This window comes from Tinamus guttatus, unplaced genomic scaffold (assembly GCF_059628265.1).
Source record: "Tinamus guttatus ecotype Peru unplaced genomic scaffold, ASM5962826v1 Tinamus_guttatus_pri_ptg000240l, whole genome shotgun sequence".
Classification (NCBI taxonomy): Eukaryota; Metazoa; Chordata; class Aves; order Tinamiformes; family Tinamidae; genus Tinamus; species Tinamus guttatus.
Window position 1 is genome coordinate 3,617,841 of NW_028288774.1, and position 22,933 is coordinate 3,640,773.

The following is a 22,933-nucleotide window of genomic DNA, read 5'->3' on the forward strand; positions in this document are numbered from 1 at the left end:
GTCTGTGTACATTATCTCCAAAGGCATTTCATAGCATCCACAAACCCAGCTAAGAGGAAGAAAAATAAAGTATTTTTGACAGTATGCAACCATACATTTCAGCTTTGTAAAACTGCACTGTTCTACATCAAAAAACCCCAGGGGCCCCCAGGTAGGCCTGTGTCCTACAGACAGGCCCAGCCCATGGCAGCCTTAGCGAGCCTGGCCAGAGCTGTGGCACTCATGTCCTTGACTGCTTCAGCCCAGCTCGGTAATGAGCGCAGAGCTGCCTTCTGCTGCCTGCTCTCATGAAGGTCCCAACAGGTATTAAGTATGCTGGAGAGAATTAGGGATTAGGTTCTTTAAGCATATTTTTTCTACATATTTTCAAGAGAAGCATAGCCTTATACAAAACACCATTTCTTTAGGAGAGCCCGCAATTACAGAGCGGTAATCCACCAAGTCACAGTGCAGCACACACAGCGCAATGTAGGACAATGCCTCATCAGGCAAACAATGCTGGCAGTCAGATAGATGTGTTTGTTTTATACTGTCAAGGTGCTTTAATGTCTTAAAGATTAATTATAAATCAAAGCAACATGACTCTCTTTCAGCAGAACATATAGTTCTGCCTAGCTTTTGCAGAATGCATTCCATGCAGTGCTGTAGACAGACTTATTCTCATGGCAACTGCTCCAGCTAAAAAAACAACAACAACAACAATTTACATAATAAGAGTTGTGAGATAAACTCCTAGAAACCAAGAACTTCAAAGTTAATGGTCAGCTCCTTGTCAGTGCTAATGATGTGCATACTTGTGTGCATGTGAATGGGCAACCACCATTTCCAAACTGGAGAAAAAAGCCTGCATTAGCACTAAATTGCGAGGTTTGTCTTGTTTGGATTGCAGGTCTAATTACTTTTGAATTCAAGCTTATTGTCTGTCCTTGAAAAAGAAAAAAAAAAGTACATTATGAAAAATGAAGCGTATCTGCAGAATTTTATTGCTTTAGCCTTCTAATTATTTAAGCTTTAATGTTTTGAAACATATGTCTCAAGTAATCAAACACTTTAACGGACGTGTTGTGTTGATAGTACTTGTGAATCCAAAGGCTACAGCTGTTTTATTCTCAGGCTATAAGCTCATCAGGTATCCTGAGCCAAACACAGGGTGAGCGCAAAAAATGACTTTCCCGAGAGGGGGGGTGTGTGTGTGTGTGTGTGTGTGTGTGTGTACATGTGTGTGTGTACATGTGTGTGTGTGTACGCACACATGAAGAAGGAAGAAAAAGAAAATTATGATCCTACAAAGAGTAGAAATACAAACTCACAAGTTAAGTGCCTGCTATCAGGAGCAGAGTGTCACCATCTGACTAGGAGATTCTGCAAAGTTCAAGGCTTCATCTCAGAAGACACAAGGTCCTGACTGAACTAAAGGTCCTCTATTTCAGGTTTCAGCACCTGATTTGCAGTTAGCTTTTTTTTTTTAAATTCGACTTCTGTGAAAAATGCTATTTTCCTTTGCTTGCTGCCTACCATCCTCAATGCAACTCTTACGCAAAGCTACGTAAAAACAAAACTACCACATCACAGATCATTCATTGAAAGCAAAGCAATTTTTCTTTGTATGAGCTAGGACTCTCACTTAGTTCTGGACTTCTCCGAACAAACTTTTTTTTAGCAAAATATTTTAATTGGGCTATGCTATTTTTAAAGGTAAAAAAATGGAGATATAATGCACTTGGTGAAACTACCCATCTGAACACCAAATGAGCAAACCTGAGCTTTGGAAATCTGCATGAAATACTCATTTTGAACATGCAAGTACATGCATGCAACAGTAGAAGATGCAGAGATAAGGTGTATTCATTGCAATGTATAGTAATATTACTATGTATAGTGGGAAGGATTACTATATCCTACAGGAACAAGTACTTAAGAGTTTACTCTAGGGACTTCTGCTTGGCTGAAAAGAGGGCAAGAGGGACAACACTGGCAATGAGCCAACCTCCTGATTCATTTAAAGCACACCTCAGGCCTGCACAAGAGTGACACTGTAATTCATAACAGTAAATGCTTTTAAGTGACAGATAGGTTCAATCCTTGAGAGAAATGAATGTTCTTAAGCTTAGCTAAGCAAGTGAAACAAGACAAGTAGGTGGTTTTCTCCAGGGCTGACAGAACACATAGCTAAGGTACAGTATAAAATGGAGAAGAAAAAAGGCAAAGTGATACTGTCCTCTGCAGTGTATTCACTCACTGCATGCATACACTCCTCATGACTTAGTGGGCACAGAATGGCCCCTAAAGTCCTCCACTCCCCTTCCTTAGCTGCTGTAGCAGGAAAGGCTTATATCTCCTACCTAAGTCTCCTTTTCCCATTTCCACTGTCACTTCTCCACAACATAACAAAAACCACACCAACTAAACAGCATTTTTCCCAAAGACCATCTACCACCAAAGCGACTGAGGATCGCTACCAAGAAGGCCACTCCAAACCATCATCTTGTAAGGCTCTCAGAAGCAGCAGCCCAGAAACACCCTGCCTAATACATTTCCGATTCATCAGAAACTGCTGAATGAGTTGGTGTGAGGATACCAGACTATTTTCCCTAATTAAAGAGAGAAAGTACAGAACAGTCAGCCTTCAGAATTACAAATACAAGCAATAATCTCTCCTTTTTGTGCTCTTCCATAGCTAAAGTATTCTCTTATTTCACCAGAGGCCCCCCGATTCAGCAAATGAAGGCCACCTAACAACTGCCTGTACTTAAGACGCTCTACTTGAAGGGCAAATGAAAGGCTTTTCACTGAAAAGTGCAGTGGAAAAGCAAGATTGGTTCATTCATACCAGGGAATGAATGCAAGACTCAGCAATGAATGACTGAGAGAATAAACACCTTTCAACAAGCAGCTGCAGAAACTGGAAGTCCTGAGAGAAATGCTTGAGGGAAGGAAAGAAAAAGAGAAACTCACCAACTTCAGTATTTTGGCCCAGCTGACCCAACAGAACTCCCTCTTACAAGTTATGATACCTACGTATTTACAGATTTAGAAGTTGCTGCTTGATGCTCTACTATGGTAACAATACATTTATAAAATCTTAAAGTCCATCAACAGCTTCAGTCCACCAATTGCATTCAGGTGAAGCAAAAAATGCTGAGAAGTCTGGAAAGAGCTCAGGGAAGAGGTGGGCACTTCTCTTCTGCTGCCCCACAACAGGCTTCGAAGGCACTGGCCAGAGACTGAAGTCCTCATGCCCAGAGCCCAGCCTGAGGGCAGGTGGCACTTTTTCTGCAGGCCAAACACAAATGGAACATACTCAGCACATTAACCTATACCTATAAAAGACTCAGTGTGGCACCAACCCTCTTAACATTCTCAAATATTTTTTTAAATCTGGCTTGTGGGTTTATCTACAGAAAACAGATCTGATGAGAAGTTCTGAAAGAGAAAAAAGAAAAAAATCAGTGGGTAGCTTATACAATTCTAGAGCATAGGTCAGTCCATTTGCACAGTCAGGGGGCTGCAAAAATCACTTTGAAGTCTCACCACTGAAAGGATCGTTAAAAATAATAAAGCACAAAAAGACTCAGGACATGCTCCAAGCTAATTAAATTACTTAACATTGTTCTTGGGCAGTAAAAATACTTTGAAGCTATGCATAAAGAGCCCTGCAAAAGGAGCCACTGGAGAAAGCAGTATAAATAATGTTGCTGAATTACAGCATTACTCAAGCTATACTGCCTTTTTCAATATGCATTTTTATAAAGATGATGTTAATAATATACAGTTTTGAAATGGATAAGTAGGTTTAAGTACCTTGTAGGCTGAGATAGGTGCAGTTTTAAAAGAGTTTAAAAAATTTCATACATACACACACACAAATATTGCTCTACTTCCACCCTCCAAAGAAGATCTCCTAACTAGACCTCTTTTTCGGTCATTTCATGAATATCTGGCAAGTAAAACACATTTCTTCTTCCTCATATCATTCTCCCACAGCTTGAAAGTGCCTAAGAAAATAAGTACTGCAAGGAAGTCGCTGAGCAGCAGCAGAGCGACTTGTGTTTGGCCCATAGAAAAAGAGGCACCTGCCCTCAGGCTGGGCTCTGCGCACAAGGGCTCTGACCCCTGGCCAGTGCCTTTGGAGCCTGTCATGGGGCAGCAAGGGGCAGTGCTCACCTTGTCCCTGAGCTCTTTCCAGACTTTTTGCTTCAATTGCCTCTGTCCTGCAGCAGGTGAGCGGCAGGTGGAGGGTATCCTGCTTGTGGCCGGCTCTGCTCTGGGCAGGTGGCTGCCCGCTTGGGCAAGAGCCAGGGCTGCAGCCCGAGGGCTGCCACCCAAGAGGAGGCAGAAGCATGAGGGGAACCCCATGCAAAGCTCTTCTCCACAACCGCTAGATACAGGTGAATCCTGCAACACTAAACGTAAGTTATACAACAAGGGTTTTGAAAATGAGATTTAGCAAAAATAGAAATGGGTAATAAACTCTACTGGCCTAAGGACCAACTCCTATGATTTATCAGTCACTGACTCCGAGAAGCAACCTAAGTTGTTTCTGTTGATGAAATGAAATGAAACAGAAATGAAAAGAATCCTTATTTGAACATTGTGTTAGGTTCGGGAGATCAAAAAAAGTATACAGTATAATAAAATGATAAACGTCATAACATTTGCTTCTCTCCTGGATGCTTCTGAGATGAAGCCTATACCAACACAGAAAGCTTGTGTGAAAAACAAATAAAAATGCAAAGGACAGAAACAGACAGCTTGAACTACACACAAATGTTAATAATAAACTCTTGTGTCAAAAGATGCAGCCCTAAGAAGTATTTTAATGGATTCCTAACGGCTGAATGGGCCTGAAGTTACCTTGAGCTCACCACTGGTAAATTAAGAACCTGGAAAATATACTCAGCATGTAACCACATCTCAGGACAGCAAAAACTCTCAATAACTGGTCCATGAGATCTTCATAAAAAACGCACAGAGAAGGAAGTGTTCATTAAATGCAGGACACGTTCACAGTATGGATTACAGAAACAGCGGAAGCAGAGTAGTGCATTACAGAGCTCCTTTTAATCTCATCAGTCTTAGTCCACAAGTGGTCAGATAAATCTACTCTCTTTTTTGATTTTTCTGGAACCAAATAATCAGTAAGTTCCTTCAGCATACACAACAGAAAGGCAAAGTAAATGTTAAAGACATTCTATGTCCATGATAAAGGAGCTGTACTACATGTCTGTAGAAAAAACAGAGACCAAGTGGGGAATATAGTCAGACTTTTATAGCTTTAGAGCAGGGAGAAATGAGGTGACGCCAGAACTGGAAAACCAATTGCAAGAACTGTTATTAGCAGGTAGAACAATCTTACAGGAAATGTAATGAAAACTTCATTACCTGAGGCCTCAATTTACACTGAATAAAACACAGCTAACTGAATTGCCAGGCAGTAGAGATCAACTTTGAAGTCCCTTACAAAGAGGGAACTGAAACAAAAGTCCATGCAATTCCTGCACAAGTCAGTGTTTTCACAAGCAGAGTAATTTTGCATGCCTGATTTTTTCTTTAATGCTTCATTATTTACTTCCTTAAAAATTATTTGTTTGAGACAAAAAGGTGATATTTTGAAGTGTACCTTGGGGTAGAAAAACCTACTATATGTTGACATTATTTTTACCTTTTGAATAGGCACTTTGAGAAAATAAATGCCATCACAGTTTTGGGCTTTCCATTTGTGACAACCACAGCTGTCACTACATACAGGTGAGAGATATGCGGCCTGTGTGTCATTTTCCCGTCTCTCTCGCTGCAGAGAGAGAGTAGAAGGGAAGAATGGATGAAAGGGGGAGGAGGAGAAAAAAAATAAATAAAACAAAGACCTAGAGAAGTCTACACATACAGTATCACGGGAGGAGACAGAGTATGCTGGGATTGCAAATCCAGAGGCAACTATCATCAATATTAACAGTTTTGGAGAGGCTTCTCTCAGAAACCTCTTTTGGGGGTTTTACAACACTGAACAACGAGGAGAATGATTGCGAGTGAAAGCCTACCTTTTGGCCAGCTGCAGCTCCCACCTCCCCACCCCCAAAACACAAGTGGGCAGCTTTAGCACTATTCCTGCTTTGCAGACCAACGGCTTCGCTGACTGCCAGGTGCTGTGTGTGGCAGGGGGCTTTCCAAACAATTGCTCCTAGCTTACACTCAAGAAATGGATTATTAAAACTTCCTATGGAAACTTCCTCCTTTAACAGATGTTTAATGTAGTAACTTCTTTCAAGGCTCCCCCTTCCACTGAACATATTAGTTTTGGTGTCCTACAGGAAAATATTGTTGCCAAAGCACAGCCTTAATGTCAAAAGCATCAGGGGACTGCCCCCACCTAGCAAACCATATGTGTGGAATTGCCAGCAGTGTCAGAGAAACTCATGACATACACTGTAAATCAAGGCAATAAAACATCATAAGATGCACAAATCATGTGGTAAAACAGGCAGAAAGGAAATTCCTGCTATAACAGCTTTAGCACAGCTGGGTCAGAAGCTGACTCCTATTCTCTGATTAGCATTTGCAGACAACATTAAGCTTGTAATATGGAACCTCTGCTGAAATCATAGTAAGATGAATGCACAGTTGCTATGAATATTGCCAACTCTTCTCTTAAGAGGCTACTATCTGGCATTCATACTAGAGAAATGTGGTCCTTATCAGGGAACTGCTAATCTTTTTGATGAGAAGACTGAAGATTTCTTCTATGTGCATTTTTATTGTTGTTGTTTTGGGAGGTTTTTCTTAGATCTAGGCTAGCTCCTGACCCTCCAGGATGACACTAAGAACAATGACCCAATAGGAGAGCTTTACTTTTAGGAAAATATAATTGTCATATTTTAACTGTAGGCAGGTGATTAAAGTCTGGAGATAGTTCAACAAAAAAAATCCAGAAATAAATAGGTGGGGAAAAAACAAACAAACAAACAAACAAACAACAACAACAAACAACAACCCACATCAACAGAGAAAGGCACAAATTTGACTTAATTTCTGTACAAATAGGAAACTTCAAGATTTATTCCAAAAAGAGAACAATTAAAAATAAATATTTTCTAGTGGGGGATTGGAGGGAATAAACAAAAATCTAACATGATACCAAAACTGACAGGCTATGTAACTGTAACATACTGAACACATTCCCAAACTCCTGCCTTCATTGTTTTACCTTCACAATATTTTCTACTCCATGCTTACACTAGGCTTTCTGGGAAGGAGGAGCACACTACCAATGCACAGGTACGGAAGAATGTCGCAGACTGAAAGCCTTTCTGTATCTTCCTGGGACATTCATTATTAGGAAGTTAACTCATTTCACATTGTTTTCCACATTTTGGTTTCCATCTCAAATGATCAATACAGCTTGCAAAGGCATTGTACCACATTCTTCTCCCAGTACGAAGCTTGTGATAAAACTTCTGTGTCAGTCAGAGATCCCTCATGCATCCTCCCTTGAATTACATCCAGCTTGGCCAGGAAAACTCTCTGGATGTTTTGTTGTAATTAACAGTCATAACTAGAAGGAAATCTCATACTGTCACTGACAAATCATCAGCTCTCAGGGAGCTATATATCAAGAGGTGGTGAAAAGAGCAGGCTGGAAGACAGGGAAGATTGAATCATTCAGCATTTGCACAAGCCACTTCTTCAATCACATTTGTGTTGCAAGTTCAACGGGAAGAATGAAATGTTCACCTGGGGACTGTAAACCATGATGTAACTCATGTATGCATGTATGGAACCATGACAAAACTCATGGTACAAGCTAAACAGCAGAACACACGAACTGTCTTCCACACACTAAAAAAACTAGACTAGAGATGAGAAGTTCTTACATAAAATAAAAAACAGCAGCTAGAACCCTGGCTTAAGCTACTACCTAAGATCTACACCCTCGCTAAGGAAACACAGAACTAGACACATTTGAAAGCTAGACTCCACACTCTGCTACTGTGTCTTATTCATGAAATGGGTGAAACCTACTTCTTAAGGTCCCCTGCATCCAACAAATCACCAACATATCTGTTCCATTCAGGCCAGACAAAGTTGGCTTTAATAGCAAGCCAGAAGAAGCAAAAACTTCAGCTTGCAATTTTCTAACTTTTGAATAGAGCATATGGTCTTTTCATTCTCCTGCCTTTCCTTGGTTGATCATGCTCCTCCAGCCATTAAACAAGGATATGACCTACTCCTCCACAGCACTGTTTTCTTCAAGTCACAAATTTACTGTTTTCTGCTTCTACTTAAGAGTGTGAAATGGGAAAATTCTATGGCAAGTTAGTCACTTAAGTTAGATCCTCTTTCCCAAATAATACCCCTAGTTATGGAATCTTACAAGCATCAGTGCCAAAATACTCATGGAGCTTCCCATTTAATTGCATGCAATGGTCCCTTTCCCTCAAGTCCAGTCTAAACTACCTCTTTCCAAACTAGTCAGCAAGGCTCCAGTTAACAAGGACTTCAAAACTAACTGATAACAGTCAGATTTAAATTAAGCAAGGCCCTCTTGAAGAAAACTCTTGGCTTCAGATCTTGCCATGTAGATGGCAAATCAGAAATCTTCTCTTGTAGAAGGTAAGTTGTGAGAACCATTTGCCACAGAGAAGCTCATCTCAAGAAGTCTGCAATATTTTCTTTTCCTGGACAGCCATTATTGAAATGAGGTTAGTGTTTGCTACTTGTTCAGCACTTAGTTCATGTTTCCTTTTGCCCCCTAATTTGTTCTGTTCTAACAGTTTTTAGTACAGTGTAACACACTTTCTAGCTGCTTAACAAAAATACCAGGTCCCCCAAGTCATTTCAACTTAAGACCTAGCTGGCAACTCCTGTACTATTAATACAGTGTAACAGCAGCATTGGAATAAGTGCAAGATAAGGTATGGAACAAGCGCTAAAAACTTCTGCTTCGAATCCTAGCATTACTATAAAAGATGAAGATGCAATTCAACACCAATGCCCAGCCTCACAGCAACTGGCAGGTGCACTTCAGCTGACAGATAATACTTGGAAATAGTTCTTGACATTTATTTTCCTCAAATTTCTTTATAAACCTTCACAAATCCTTTGAATGTAAGCAGTTTGGCATTCTTTGCCTGCAAAGTAGAGATAAGGCATATATGACAGAGGTTACCTGAAAATGCCAAGGTCATTTATCATGTCAGTAGCAGAAAGAATCCAGGCGGCTCAAAGTGCTGGTAGTTCTGTGCTCATAACATGAGAACATGTTCCCCATTTTCCAGTCCTTTAGCTACCTTAGCAGAAAGGCTACTTAGGTGTATGAACTCTGTGTGTGTGTGTGTGTGTGTGTGTGTGTGCGCGCGCATGTATGAACAAGACTTCTATTCCCAAGGCTTTCTATTCACCGGACTGCTACTTTCCATAAACTCCTCCATCTGCTTTGACATTTGAACTGAATTTGAATGCAAACATTAGGAGGTAGTTTAGGAGAAAACACTACAGCACTTCCTGAATGTATCCTCCACACTCCTCCCCCTGCTTGTTCTCCAGGTTTTACCATTTGCATAGACTCTATATTGCAAATAAATGGAAAATTAATTACTCAGCTTCTAATTCCCATTGCATATTGATGTTTATTTAATTGAAAATCATATAATTGCTTTATGTTTTTAACATCCCTTATAAATATGTATTTTTAAACACAATCCTTTACAGCAAATTAGCACAGAATATCTGGTAATGGGAGATGGGAAACATTTTAGTCAGGCAAGGCCAGGGAACAGCAATAGACTAAAAAAATAATGTGATGTGTCTCTCTCTCTCTCTCTCTCTCTCTCTCTCTCTCTCTCTATCTCTCTCTCTCTCACAACTTTCAGTAGGCTACTGTGGTATCCAGCTTTCCAAAAGAAGGTTGATCAGACTCAGAAACACTAATTTGAATGCAAAAGCAGCAAAGAAGGGACAGTTAAGAATTCAATAGCCTCGCCATGATGGTAATCCATTGGCCTATCAAGTTTTATTTTGCTAGTTTAAGATCAGGCAGTATGAAATACTTTTATTTGAAGCCTTGGCTGGCTGTGTGCTCCAGTTTTAAAAATCACCCTCAAGTAACTTGAGTTCGCAGTGAATCCAGCACACTGGTAGAGTAGCTTAAGTCTAACCTGCAATAAACAGACAAACAGCACTTGCTTCAGATGTGGAAAGCTACTGCTCCTGCTGACCTGTCGGGAATCCGCATTTGGAACAAGGAGGGGGCATGAAGACATAACTGAGGTCTAGCAGCAATACTTCTGTGTTAATACCCACCAGAGCAGTGGGACACTCCTCTCCACCCCTCACTAAATTTCCCACAATCGCACTTCACTTAAAAGACACAAAATTACACTTTCTGTTAGACAAAATAGGATTGGGGCCATGCAAGCTAAGTGATGCCGCTCTGAGAAAAAAAAGAAACTGAATTACTCTGAGCACGGACTTCCCAGAAAACTGGAACAAACTGCCCAGACTTCATGAAGGTCCCACACATCTGGGGTCTCTATAGTCCTGAAGGCAATTCTGCATTTCTAACTGCTCTCCAAGGAGGCAACTGCAATGCACCAGCAGAGTTTCTACCTACACTGACATCTGGCTGATCTAGAGTCCTGGCATTTATTCTTGTTGAGCAGATGTCAGTAAAACTTTCCAGCAGACCTTGATAATGTTGCTCTAGCAAAGTGTCTGCACAGACACCATGCTGATTTAAGTGAATTATATAACTGATTTTGTATTAAGCTGCTACAGCACCTGAGAACAGACACCAACCTCTACAGTTGGTTGTGGTGGCTTTGCTTGTGGCTGTACGTTTGAGTAATAAGCAAAAACAGCAGATGGAGAGCACACATGGAAAAAAAAAACTTATTCTCACAAAAATCTGTATTTTTTCACATCTTTGGCTATAACCATGTGCAAAACTAGTTTCAGACGAGGACAGTGCTGCAATCTGACATTTTCAGAGCCACTTCTGCTGACTTCACTGCTGGCAGCTGTGGGCAAGGGCAGAGCAAGAACAAAACTGAGCAACAACAACAAAATCAGGATTCTAGGATATTTTTCTCCTGATCACATAGGTAGAAGCCACCTGCAAATACATCAGCAAAAGTGATCTATTTAGTAACTGAACAAAAAGAACAACAAATTCTGGAGAGCAAGAAAACAAACTCTTGTACGCTCTGCTTAAGTCTCTCCTCAAACTTTTCAGAGTACTAACTTCCCCAGCTGTTCACTTAAGGAAAATATTTCTATTTGCTATAGACAGAAGAATGCTCCAGACAAGGATGTGCAAAGGCACTGAAAAGGCTTTTTGCTGGCATCATTAGTGCACTGTTAAAACTACATTTTAAATATAAATACTGTAATAATTTTCTCCATTAATTGTAGAACAATGACTACTTGGTAACTTTATGCAGATTTTTTTTTAAAACAACAAGCTACCACATGTGCCTTTTATTTGCATTCTCTCCATTAAAAGAGCAAGGGCTCACAGCTACTGCTCTGCAGCAGAAGCCATCTACACGACTAGATGACACTGACACTTAAGGAAAGTTAATGCAGTTCAGCAGCCAGTACACTGCTGAACACTTCCAGGCACATGGTATACTCCAACCCCACTCATGGAAAAACTATTTGAAAGGAATTGTTTTTACTAATGAAAGCTCAAGAGAGAGCTTAATTAACTTCAAGAACAATGGAAATCTCCTTTATTCTAGATTTGTTTTCCCCTAGCTTGACATTTTATCACCTGGTTTTCAAGTTTTGAAGCATGTGCAAAGGAACTGGATACTCATATCACCATCTTTTTCTAGAACTGTTAATTAGGCATAAATGTCACAGAGTGAAGGTAAAAATATCAAAGTTGTTAAGAGTTCATATTTCATTTCAGCACGGGTGTTAAAAAAAAAAAAAAAAAAAAAAAAAAAAGTCATTTACAAATTCAATTCCTGGGCTTCCTAATCAGCCATTGCCTGAAAATAAAGTAGCTGGTACATGGTTACTACTTGCACAGACTGTTTTTTTTTCTAACTATCTTGAGAAGAGTAATTTCAGCCCCAGCTACATAAATCAGGCACCAGATTACAGCAGAACTTCAGCAATGCACGCCTGCAAGAATGCTATTATTTAGAGCAAGAAATACATACATCTACATCTACATCCACATCCTGAAGTGGTATATATTTACAGAACAAGCATAATATAAACAGAACCAGCACCTTTTCTGTACTACATTTAAGGAATCTGATTTCTTCTCCTCCCCTACTCCTCCCACCCTTAAACCAAAAAAAAAAAAAAAAAAAAAAAAATCAAAATCCTGTTGGTAAGCATGGTGATCCTTGAGTAACACGGAACCTTGTCTGAGTGTTACTCAGGGTCAGGAAACAGATTTTTCCTTAAGTTGGACTATACAGGCAATATAAGGTAAGGAGGGTGGATACCTCCTAGATCTACAAACACCCTTTGCAGTAAGAGGTTGTTCTCTTTGAAGACCTGAAGTCACTAATTACACATCTCCACACTATAGTCAGAAAGCAGCTTTTCTCCTAAACACACACAGTGGTGGTGTAACATTTTGGCATTGCATTTATTATTAGTCTGCTAAAATGCTAGGCCAGAGTACTCACAGAAGCAGCCTACTGACCCACACCAAGGGCGCATACATTCCGCAAGAAAACATTCGCATCTCCGATTGTGCAGAAAAGAAAACTGCAAGACAAAGCATCTCAGCAGTAACTTCTCCCACTCCTCCACATTCTCCTGGATAGCCACAGAACTATTTTACACTACTATAATTGCAAGGTCTCTACAGACAATAAAGGAAGAATTCTTCTCACAATCCCACTCAGAAGTTAACACTCTTCTCATAGAGAACTCCAAATCCGGTACCATTTATAATGAATGATCAAACTACAGACCAGCATGGAAGGTGGGAGGATCCAGCATCCACATGCTGTTGAAATCAATTCACAGATGAACTTATCAGTCATCTGAAATACCTTCTAGTACTAACATTTGCTTCCTGTAGCTCACCATAACTCCACCCAGATGAATCACGTGGTAAATACCACCCCAAATAAATCATCTTTGGAGGAATAAAAAGGGATAAAGAACAGGAAGCCAGAATTTATCAGAGAATGGAAGAAAGAAAGAATTCATAGATGACAATTACCTTCATGTAAGTGTTATAAATCAGAAATTTCAGACTGCTAAATATGCTCAGGCATAGCCTTACTTAGTAAAACATTCGGTGACATTTTATTTGTATCCACTCTTAAGTTCCTGCTTCTATTTAGTCTGCCTCTGAGTGTTAAATTCCAGCTGTGGGCTAAATTTGGGCCACGCTTATATACAGCAATTACAAGCTAAGCTTCAGTTTACAAGCTGTGTAAATAATGAGTCAAAGAGACTCAGTAAAAGGAAATGGGGGCAGCCAGAATCAGACTATGAGGCTTTGGTTGTCTAAGTGATACCACAGCATTTGGGAGTGCAGGAATTCAGCTTGACACATGCAAAGGGCTGGTTACAAGCACCACATGGAGTGGGATTTTCTAGGAGCTATTTATGTTTTACTTAGGTATTATGTTATTTCATTGCAAATTCGGAGTATGTCTATTGCATTTGGCTGTCCATTTTAAAACCCACTTTGTGTTATACAAACACCAGCAACGGGTTGATGATGCAAACCCCACCCAAATGTGCATGCAAGCATCAGCAACGGGACTTAAAGATTACAGTAGAATTTATCACTTAACAATCAATTTTAATAAATGAAAATTTGGAGCTGACTTGACTTGTTTGACACAGCGCCAGAATTTTCAATGCACAAAATGCTGCCAATTTTTATATCAGCAATTTATATATGCCACAGAAGAAAGAACAGTTTTTTTTGTCAGTCGTGTATGCTTCTAAGTGTGTTTTAGAATTTTGGGTAATATCAAAACTCTAATTCAAATTCCATTAAAAAAATAAGCCACTTGGGGAGAAAGGCAGGCAGGTATCCACACGTGCAACATTGGATATCACAGAATACTGCAGAAAAGTAGGGCAGGAATCACTTTCAGGCCTCCTTGTGATACATTTGGTCTGTAACTTGACCACAGTGGCACTGCTTACTAACAACCAAAGAGCTAAAATGTTAGAAACATTACTGAAGCCAAGGGCCTCTACAGCACCAGTCACAGTGAATACAGGCTTGCAGCAATAAAAAAAAAGAAAGCCCTTTCCTAGGCAACGGGGTTAAAACTAATAAGGGTATTTAGCAAACTTTAAAGGAAAGAAAAGAAGAGCCATGAAAGAAAGACAAGCTTGAATCAAAATAGCCAATACACTTCTTTTGTTGCTGCTAAATCTTTCTAGAATAAAAGGTCTAAAACAGATGAGAAAATGGAAAGGAAGAAACACTAGAAAGCGATTAAGGGTGTAACTTAAACACTGTCCTAAAGCTGAACAAATTCACCTAGCTGAAAAATATGAAGGGAAGACAGAAAAAGAACATGGAATGCTCTTCTAATTCAGTGGAACCAGGAGGAAATCCACCCCCTCCTAAAAAACAGGCAGATCAGACAAGTACAGAGCACCAGCTGCTCTGAACAATTATCACCATCAGTTAATCTAAGGAATGGGGAAAGATTTTGAAATACAAGAAAAGTGCATGGGGAAGAGGAAATTTCTTGAATTAAGAAACATTAAACATAGAGGAGGAAGAGAAATTATAATCACTGCAAGTGTTGTTAAAACTAGAAAAATCCCCTAGGAAGAACTATTTCACACTAGGCACACGCATGCAGACATAGGGGCTAATACAAGCAGTTATAGCCTTTACCCACTCCTAAGAGTGGGGCACTATATTCTGGACTAAGAGAAAAGCCCAGCCATTCTGTTTTACAGCTAGAAAACAGAGATGACAGAAATGTAGCTGGGGTGAGATTAAAGCAGCAGCTTGGTGGATTATCACGGCAGCTACAACAACTACAACTAATTACTGTCAAGAAAGGGAGCAGAATCATTTGACTTGCTTCTAAATTGTAATGGTTTAAGTTTTTAAACTGACACTCCCTCATAACATGAAAGCCTATATAAGTGAACAACACTTCATTACAAGTGGTAAGGAATAAAAAAGGGCAGGAAATTGTCTTCAAAAGAGTTTGACCTTCCTCCCTCTTTTGTGACTAAGTCTTGGGGCCTCTCTCCTTCTCAAATGGTTCTACTCTACCCCTAGTTATGACCAAAATTAAACTTCATAAATCCATAGCTTCAGGTTCATCTCAAAATGCAATGTCCCAGCAAAGCTATCATTCACCAAGGACAGCTCGTTTTGAAGTCTCCTATATCAAAGCCAGGTCAACACAATTTTCAGTAGGGGGTTACATTCCTGTTTGCCTAACCTGCCCAGTGACCATCCTTGATTGAAAGGATCTTTATGCATGGAGGAGTACCTGACACAAAGCAAACACATATGCTATTGGAGCTTTTCTGAAATGACAGCAGGATAAAGGAGGCCTTTGAAGTTCATGGAGGAGTAGGAAGAGGTGTTAATTTAAAAAGATTGTCAGTATACCCAAGAGCAGAAAGACAGCAAAGTACCAATTAATAATTCACACTTCTATTCCACATGTTACCAGGGTATCTCAAAACAGTTTGCTAACATTGATTAAGTCTCACAACATTCCCCTGAAGCAGATAGGAGTAGACCTCATCTATGCTTATCTGCCAGGATGGTACTCTGGGGGCATTTTGTGGAGTTGCTCTGTGCCTCATTTTCCCCATCTGTTAAATAATGACTCTATCCTACGATAAGGAGTGGTTCAGAAGCTTACTGTTTGCTAAATCAACTTTTTTTGCAAAGGGAAAAATAGCATACAAGGGTAATCCTGTATGTGAGACTTCACTCAATTACACTAAGAATTAAAGCTCTTACATATCATGGCTAGTGGAAAGAAAATACTCTATCTTGATTTTATAATACATAACAGGTTGCCACCCTTGCTCTGTCCCTAAGTATCCAGAACAGCTACATTCCATTTAATGTCTAAGATTCTTGGGTGCTATGTTAACATGAAGCTCATCATAATGTCTGTAATCAGATCTGCCGTAGAAAGACTGGTGGGAAATGAAGGACTGTCCTCAATAGCCTCTCATTCTCAATTAACACAAAGTCCTTTGTATCCTTGGAAGCCAGGACCAACATATCCATAATGGCCAACTCAGGAGGGAAGCTTCATTTATATTCAGATGGGAAAGCTGAGCACATTATACTGTTTAATCCTTGTTTTGAAGGACAGGTACAGAAGCATCATCCACTTGCAGATGGGAAATGACAATTCAGGGAAAACTCTGAACTGCCAAAGTACAGACACAATTGCACACAGATAGAGCTAGAACTTCAGAAAATTTTTATTCCTAATCTTGTACTTTGGGCCCAATTTTCCTTCCTTTCAACCACTTTTTTTTTTTTTTTTTTTAATATGCCATTACTACTAGGGTCCTAATGAAAGAGAATTGCTTTTCTCATTTCTTTTCTCATGTTCTTTCATGAACAGACAGAACTACTTTGCTTAACCATTTTACTAGTCTGACTTTTCCAGAGGAGCAAAGGTATAGACAAAGTTACAGCTTCATGAAACACAGCTCTTTTCTTCTCCTGAGCCTGACAGGCACTTCCAAAAGCAGATTGTCATGACAACAAACAACTTGGAGGCAATCCAGCCAATTAATCTGCAGAGGATTCAGCCATCCCAACCTTGGAAGAGAATACTGATGTTTAAGGCTTAAAAAAAAAAAAAAAAAAAAAAAACACACACACACACACAACAAACCCTTACCATACATGTTAATCTTATTAGGCTGCCTTAGGCCTACAATGAAAAACACTTCAGCCCTCAGCACAGTGGTGACAGCATTACTGCAGTGGCAGTATAATATAAGTTTTAGTCCCTCAGAAGTCCTTTCCTTCCATCCAGAGAGTTTAAGCAGAGAGCAGGCCAAGCACTTCCCTTGGAGGCTCTGCTTGAACAGGGCATTTCAAAGGATGAGAGAGAGTGCCCAGCAAGCAGGTAAGTACTAAGATGACCCACTTCACTTTCAGATATCAAGCAAAAGGAAAGAGCTCATAGGTTAAGCAGAGAAGTTGCCTGGAAGAGAAACTGTCAAATACCCTTATCACTATATACCATTTTTGGTGGCATTGCTGTTGCATGTTTTTCCCTCTTCCTCTAACATCAAGGAGCAAGGTTTCATCAATAATATTTTTCACTGTTTTAATTGTCTTGTCTTTAATGGACTAAATCATCAGCACAGACAGATATTAAAGTCATACTCTCAATTTTCCTAATTTCATCTGCTTTCATGCCACGCTCTCTCTTTGTGCTTCCTGCTCACTATGGGCCCAAGTATTCTGCACCACTTCTTCAAATGACCCTGCACTTTCCATTTCATCTCTACTCTGATCTCTCAATAGTTACTCAGACATAAAAAGGTTTAGCAGATGACGCCCAGCATGTATCATTCAAGCTTAGTTCATATGTATTTCATGTTTTATAGAATGCCATTGAATGAAGTCATAGAAAACAAAACTGAGGAGCATCAAATGTAGTTATAACAGAAATTAAAAAGAAAAATAAAAGATAGATTGTTTTGTAAAATTCTCACAAAATTGGATACAGACTAATTTAAAAACAGTAGTAAAAAAAATTCTTCCCTGGCCTTACCTTTTTATTTAGATACAAAACTGAGGATGGGTAAGAGTAAATCCCTTCATTGCAGACTTGTCCTACAGCGAAACTTACCTTGTAGAAAGTAAACAAGCATTAAAGATCTAAATTAAATCTAAACAGAGTTACTCATCTAGGAAATGGGCATACTGTTGAACTACTTCAAAATAAAATTTTATTATTGATCCTCTGGGTCTAAATGATCTCTCATGGACTCTCAGTGACTTCAGTGAGCACTGGATCACAGATTATAAGCATTTCCTGTAAAAGTGCATTTGTACTAATCTGAAAGAGATCTCAGCAGTCTTCTGAGCCTTCAGAACGAAAAACTCCCATACACCCTGCATGTTTCACTTGTGTTATTTGCAGGATTAGGAAACAGCAGTTCTACCCAAAGCAGAGTAAGCCAGAAGAATCCCATTTTCTTCTGAACCTGTTCCACATTAATTGAAGTTGGTATAATGTTGCAGAACAGAATAAAACCCCAATCCTACCTTGAGGGCTTTCACAGCTTTCTTCATCACTGTTGTCCTGGCAATTATTCTGATTGTCACACACAAAGCTTTTATCAATGCAAAGACCATTTTTACAGTGGAATCGGGCAGTAGAGCAAAGCAAGGGATTTGCTGCTGTAAAGACAAAAAGTGAGAACTTTCATTAGAATTCCCAGGCAGTGAAATAGTCTTTAAGCAATCCATAACAACTGGTTCCAACTCAACAATTCTGATGTGTGTGAATAATCAGGCAAGTGTGGTCTCACTAAACAGAGGAAGCACGAATGCCTACTTCAGGAAAGATTTATTAGAATTAGAAGAGTTCTAGTCTGCTCACCTTTAATTCAAGTCTTCTATTCACTTACATGTGAGCTCTTACCAGGATCACAGTTAGGTGCTTATCATTTGCTCACTCAGGACATAAGACATAACACTGCCCAACAGCTAAATCACATTATGGCAGCCTCAGTTTAGCAAAATTCTCTTATTACAAGCAATCGTTCAGATTGAAAACGGCCACGCATCATGGTGAGAACAGCCCCCAAATAAGCTTTGTAGAAAGTTCTTGCCCAGGTGCCAATACAGGACCTGAAGTTCCAAATGGGGTAAGCCCTCTGTCAAGTTTTATACAAACCCTATCCATGATGGCCATGGATGCCTTTGCAGGAAGGTAAAGCCACAGCTGCTAAGCAGGGGCTGTCAGATCGGCAGCTGCTCCATTCCACCTCTTGCTGGGCACGTTCTGGCCCCAGGCAGAGTAGGAGCTTTCCTGACTGCCACACCTGGGCACCGTGGATGAGCAGAGGGCCTCTCACTGAAGACAACAACACGCTCTGAAGGGACCCAATCACACTTGCCCAAAGGGTCGATATCGATCATCCCTCAACTCCTCAGTGTTTGAATTGCAATTCCTTTTTGAGGGCAATAAGCACATTTTGGTAACTCCTAGAAAAATCCTTTCAAGTAATAGTTTCCATCCTTTCAAATAGTGCTAGGTGATGTGCACACGCAGCAAAAGCAGAATAAATTTTCAGCTGACTAATTTAGGTAGAGCAGTCTTTTCACCTCTTCTAAACTTCATCTTGCAGCGTATTTACTATTATGCCCAGTCTCCTTTAAAGCCTCAAGCAATATAGTTTTCACCCTTTCTCCTAAGAGATTCTTCCACACCATGTCTCAGTCTCAAGATTTCCTTGATATTCATCTCAAGTTTTTTTTCCTCTTTGCTAATTTTATCTCTCTACTTTTAGCCATATCCCAGCACACATAATTATAAAATCCCTTTCTTTGAACAATGTTTACACTTCATATATAGTCTCATCTTCTTATATAGTCATGGCTTAGCTGAGACATGCATAATTTAGCTGTTTCTAACAACGCCTCATAAATCAATCTCTGTCCCTTAGTAATTTTTGTCACTCTGAGCTTTCGCCAATTCTTGATAATGAGGTGCTTGAAACTAAATGCACTATTCTAACTGAAAAACTTTAAAAAGCTGTTTAGATGTCTTGTCTGCTTCAAAGTACTCCTCTGTCACAATAACAAAGGGAATTACAGATCCTAAATACTGACTGCATATTTTTTAAAATAAGAGGTTCCCTTAAAGAGTATTAAAAAGGGGGGGAGGGGCAAACAACAAACAAAAAAACAACTTTAAAGCCTGTATGCCTAGAACCTGCAGGATACATAACAAACACTTCCTATGGTGAAGTAATTTCCCTAGCACTTTTATCAAACATGTTAAATCTCCTTTGGTCTGAAGGTGCTGCACAAGTGCGCAGCATGTTGATTTTGCAGGTCACTTTAGGACCTATAGCACCACTGCTCTTCATAAGTGAAGCAGTGATTAGCCCTCCAGCTTAAGCACACACTTGGTGTTCCCCAATTTTTCAGTCCCATTTGTTTTAAGTCTAACCCAAAGATTGCAAATTATTTCCTTAGTCTTTAATCCTCTTCTGTAGTTTCATCTGCCCTGCAGAGGTGCTATTTCCCTGCCACAATCCTCCCAGGACTCAAATCAGATTCTCTAGGCCAACAACAGATGGCTGTTAAAGGATGCTGCTGCTGCCATAGAGACCTCAATATGTGAGAGGAAAGCCCACAAACAAGAAAGGTATGTCCTCTTAGAAGCAGACAGTGATATATCACTGTAAAGATTGCCTCTTTTGTTATCTTTGAAAGCTGGTGTCTGTTGTCCTTCTACTGACCTTTAAATGTCATGAAAAGAAAAAACCCAGCCCACTCTAACAATAGTAGGAACAAGTATTTGCTGCTAGCTGCTACCTCCAGAGCCGCAGAACATCAGGGCTTTTAGCAGCTCTTGCTAATAATAAGAGTCACTCAAACATGGCCCTTCTTTACTGCTATCACAGATCCTTGCTGTATTCACAGATACAAATGCATTTGTGCAGCCACATGCAAAGGTTTGAGTCCAGGCGTGGTAGGTGCACTTTCAGTCCCTCTTCCTCTCTCAAAGGGACACTGGATCAGTAAGGAAGCCAGAGCCTCCCAACACAGACATTCCATTATTTCCAGCTGCCGAGCTTGCTGACACAAAGAATACAATGACTGCAATTTCTACTGAAGCAATAACCCTGAGGTTAGTGAAACTATCTAAAACGTTCTTGACGACAACCCTATTTAACTTGGGTATAAAACTAACCCGTGAATCAGAGTCTGAGCCAAGTTCTTGGAAGCGGCAGGTCTGCAGAAGAGAACTCCCTCTCAGGCTGGGACATGGCCGCCTCAGGTAGTTCCTCGAGGCTGATCCTTTGGGCAAGTGATTTGTGCATTTAGGCTTCTGGACTTAGTCATCTATTCTTCACAGTGTAGCAGTTCTCTCATACTGACATGCAAAATTGCTGAATAATGCCTCAATAATTTTAAGAGATCAATGGACAGTTTAGTAGTTGTTGCAGAGGTCTAACCATGCTTTATGAATCCAGCTTGATGGCTAGGAGGTGTGCCAATACATTGTGCTGTGGACCAGAACCAAATCTGCTTGCCTGATTTGCACCTTGTAGGCATAAACTATTAACCAAATCTGGGACTAGCATCATATTCAACTGCACCCAGCTTCCCCTCGGAAGGGGGCTGGAAAAAAAAAAAAAAAAGGGGGTCTGATTGAACAGGAGACTTCTTAAAGCACCTTCAACCCTTGGGAGAGAGAACGCTTCTGTGACATCCAGTCCAGTAGTAATTCAAATGACCTCTTTGCAGTAGCTTCCCTGCAAGATGCTGAGCAGCATCTCAAGCTAGTGCATTTGCAAGTGCATCCTTGACTTTGAGCACAACCTCCTTTCTCACTCCAAGAGCCTGTATCACCAAATAAACCTTTCTGCTCTTTTTTTTTTTTTTTTTTTTTTTTTTTCTTTCTGACCATAAACAGATGTGGCTAAGCATCTGATGTGGCTAAATGCAGTAATGATTTGAACAGGTCATTGTCTTCAATTACAAGAAAGGAAAAAATGAATATTAAACAATTTTAAGTCGTATTTGTAACATTTACCCAATGTGAGTGATGTTCATGTATGCGCAGAGAAGCCCTTCAAAAGTTACAAATGGGTCTTAAAACAATATACAAGCATTATACACAAAACAGAAGAATGAGTTAGACTTTAAAAGAGTTCTTAAGCATTCCGTCACCCTCACCAAACAAAAGTCAGCTGTTTCTGTGATGCAAATGTTCAGCATGATTCTGTCTCTGACAATAGCAAAAGACTAAATTTTGAAACTGGTGTCAATTTTGCTTGACAGTGCAAATAACAGAATAGGTTCTGCCTTCCTCTTCTGTAGTTATGATTGATTCAGAAAGGATACAGCTTAAAGTCAACCGGAAAAAAAAAATGCTGTGAAATTCCTTCAGTCAGACTGGCAAAAAAAAGTGATGAGGAAAAGAAGGAGAATATACTACTTGAAAGGATGTTTGTGTATGCGTGGGCAGGAGATGGGACACAACCAAAACAGATGAGGACAGGTGAAGCCTTACCTGGGTTATTATTTCCTGCAGCATAGGAATTTTTAAACGCAGCGGTTTGCACAGAAGTTGGGTATCATCCTGACACCACTCCTGAACATTTGTTCTGTTGCAGAATTATAATCTGAGCTACTAAACGAACAATAAAAACACATCCTATGCCAAATTGCAGTGGGCAGTACCTAGGCAGAAGCTAGGCTGGAGGGAAACATTTGCAGCTTCTGCAACAGAAACTTTCAGAAAACATAAACACCTCCTAGGGAGGATGAAGGCAAGATAGTCATCAGTAAAAGGTGCCCAAAGTGATTCTTTCATGCGGAGTACTGAAGTGCCTATTCCTGCTGAGGTAGATTTCTGGCTGTCTTTAACACTAGGTGCTACTGAGAGACCTTGCTGCTTACAGAGTGAAATGCACAAGGATCACCTGGGTGATAGGTGGTGAAGACATTTGATTTGAAATTGAAGGCTAAATTTAGTTTCCTCTAAATGAAGTATTGCTTAGATGAAAAATTTATTCACTCACAAATAAATTGTACTTACTGCAGTTTTCTTCATCGCTGCCATCTGGACAGTCCTCAAAGCCATTGCACCGGAAGCGGCCAATGATGCAGTGGATTCCACTAGCGCAAGGGAAAAACGTGGCACCACATTTGGATTTGGCTTTTGCTAAAAGAAGATAAATACAGAGAAGGACAAAGATTAGGAAAATAGTTTATGAAGGCTAAAGACACTCA

At 40.0% G+C, this 22,933-nt stretch overlaps 1 protein-coding gene and 1 long non-coding RNA gene across 2 annotated transcripts in view; one reads left to right on the top strand and one right to left on the bottom strand.

The window, feature by feature from the left end:
* The window catches only part of LOC148594501 (uncharacterized), a 427,754-nt gene that overhangs the window by 82,150 nt on the left and 322,671 nt on the right, over nt 1–22,933 (top strand). The gene's annotated exons all lie outside the window — the stretch shown is intronic.
* Nucleotides 1–22,933, bottom strand: part of LDLRAD3 (low density lipoprotein receptor class A domain containing 3) — a 96,115-nt gene that overhangs the window by 28,334 nt on the left and 44,848 nt on the right. The window contains exons 3-4 of the mRNA XM_088525762.1: nt 22,740–22,865; nt 18,224–18,358 (exon numbers count right to left, since the gene is read on the bottom strand). Of these exons, the coding sequence (XP_088381888.1) occupies nt 18,224–18,358; nt 22,740–22,865 (261 nt within the window). The remainder of the gene's footprint in view (nt 1–18,223; nt 18,359–22,739; nt 22,866–22,933) is intronic.